This window comes from Vipera berus (genome assembly GCF_964194415.1).
Source record: "Vipera berus genome assembly, chromosome: 1".
NCBI lineage: Eukaryota > Metazoa > Chordata > Lepidosauria > Squamata > Viperidae > Vipera > Vipera berus.
The window spans coordinates 360,258,991-360,261,490 of NC_138202.1; the positions used below are offsets into that span (position 1 = coordinate 360,258,991).

At 50.2% G+C, this 2,500-nt stretch overlaps 1 protein-coding gene across 1 annotated transcript in view; it reads left to right on the forward strand.

Annotated features, from left to right (window-relative positions):
• SLC6A4 (solute carrier family 6 member 4) overlaps positions 1–2,500 on the forward strand; it is a 51,050-nt gene that overhangs the window by 37,831 nt on the left and 10,719 nt on the right. Inside the window, exon 8 of the mRNA XM_081338032.1 lies at positions 1,807–1,954. Within this exon, the coding sequence (XP_081194158.1) occupies positions 1,807–1,954 (148 nt within the window). The remainder of the gene's footprint in view (positions 1–1,806; positions 1,955–2,500) is intronic.

The following is a 2,500-nucleotide window of genomic DNA, read 5'->3' on the forward strand; positions in this document are numbered from 1 at the left end:
AATGAAGGAGGGAGGGAGGGAGGGAGGGAGAGGAAGGAAGGAAGGAAGGAAGGAAGGAAGGAAGGAAGGAAGGAAGGGCAATGGATGGAAATTAATCCAGGAGAGAAGCAACCTGGAATTAAGGAGAAACTTCCTAACAGTGAGAATAATTAACCAGTGGAACAGTTTGCCACTAGAAGTTGTGGGTGCTCCAACGCTGGAGGCTTTCAAGAAAAGACTGGACAGCCACCTGTCTGGAATGGCATAGGAGGGTGGACTAGAAGACCTCCAAGGTCCCTTACAGCTCTATTCTGATTGACTGATCGAACCCGACTTTCACCCTGGATCACAAGGTCCAAGGCTGGCTGCAATCCCTACTACTTGGAAGCGTCCGCAGGGTCACCCTTGCCAGACGTCTTGGCTAGCAGCATGTGTGCGTTGGCAACCCCTGACCAGGCTGGACACCATCCCTGGTCATAGTTGCTGGACCAGAGCGACACGAACTCGAAAAGGGGTGGGCATCGGAGAACATTTGGAAACCAAACTGCGTCAGCTGGTCTTTCAAGCCCAGCCAGTTTAGATTTTATTGTGTTTAATTGTTTATCGTAGCTTGGTGATGTCACCCGTCCGGGGAATTTGGTCAAGGGTGAGGCGTCGATGCCTAAAACAAACTAAAATAGCATTAATAAAAATGGAGGAATATGCCGTTGCATTGTGGCGGCTGCTGTACTGGAGCCTGGTTAGCACGGAGGACAATAAAAATGCTGCTTTTTATTTTTAAAGGGTGAAACAAAGTCAGGTTATTTGAACAACAGCTTATTACAGAACGTTTCCTGGCCAGGATGAAGGTCACCAATCCTAAAGTGGATCATCATTTCCTTCCTTCCTTCCTTCCTTTTCTTCCTTCTTGCCTTTCTTCCATCACTTTTTCCTTCCTTCCTTCCTTCCTTCCTCCTTCCTTCCTTCTATCCATCTCTTTTTTCCTTCCTTCCTTCCATCTTTTTCCTTCCTTCCTTCCTTCTTTCCTTCCTTCCTTCTGTCCATCTCTTTTTTCCTTCCTTCCTTCCTTTCTTCCTTCCATCTTTTTCCTTCCTTCCTTCCTTCTTTCCTTCCTTCCTTCTGTCCATCTCTTTTTTCCTTCCTTCCTTCCTGCTTGCCTTCTTGCCTTTCTTCCATCACTTTTTTCTTCCTTCCTTCCACCCTCCCTCCCATCTTTTCCTTCCTTCCACCCATTCTTCCTGCTTGCCTTTTTGCCTTTCTTCATCACTTTTTTCTTCCTTCCTTCCACCCTCCCTCCCTTCCATGTTTTTCCTTCCTTCCTTCCTTTCTTCCTGCTTGCCTTCTTGCCTTTCTTCCATCTTCCATCACTTTTTCCTTCCTTCCTTCCTTCCTTCCTTCCTTCCTTCCTTCCTTCCTTCCTTCCTTCCATCTTTCTCCTTCCTTCCTTCTGTCCATTTCCTTCCTTCCTTCCTTCCTTCCTTCCTTCCTTCCTTCCTTCCTTCCTTCCTTCCTTCCTTCCATCTTTCTCCTTCCTTCCTTCTGTCCACCTCTTTTCCTTCCTTCCATCTTTTTCCTTCCTTCCTTCCTTCCTTCCTTCCTTCCTTCCTTCCTTCCTTCCTTCCTTCCTTCTTTCCTTCCTTTCTTCCTTCCTTCCTTCCTTCCTAGCATCTGTTTCTGCACTGGAAGAACAAGACAGAAACAAGACAGAAGGAAGAGGAGGAGGAGGAGGAGGAAGGGGAGGGAGGAAGAGGAGGAGGAGGAGGGGAGGGAGGGAGGAAGAGGAGGAGGAGGAGGAGGAGGGGGCTTCTCAAAGGCAAGCGAGAGCAGGAGTGACTCCTTCCTTTCTCCGCTTACCGAAACAGGACCCAGCCTGCTCTTCATCACCTACGCCGAGGCCATCGCCAACATGCCGGCCTCCACCTTCTTTGCCATCATCTTCTTCCTGATGCTGATCACCCTCGGACTGGACAGCACGGTGAGCAAAGTTGGTGGCTTTGGTCCGGTGGCCACCCATCGGGGGGGGGGGTGTCAAAGCGGGCGAGGGTCTCGATGCCCTGGACCCTCTTTTCTGCAAAAGCTCCTCCTTCAAGAGGCTGCAAACTCGGTTTGCAAACTCTGATCGCAACCTGGAAGGATGAGATGGGGTATCTGAAGAGCGGTCGCAGAAGGAGGGGTGGGGGATACCCAGGCGGTGGGGAGGGGGTTTAAGGCTTCCACTCAGGTGGGTCGGGGGTCCACGTCTTTGTTCCGGTTGAGGGCACTCATTTTTAAGAAGGATTCTGTCAGACCCTGGTTGTTTCTCACTCCGGAGACGTGGGATAACACGCTGTTTCTCAATGTTGGCGATGTTAAGCCGGGTGGACTTCAATTCCCAGAATCCCCCAGCCAGCAGGGCTGGCTGGGGGATTCTGAGGAATTGAAGCCCACCCGGCTTAACGTTGCTGATGTTGAGAAACGCACAGATAAATGGATGCCAGGAGAGAAGATTTTTGCACTCAATCTCGGCAACGTCGACATTCCC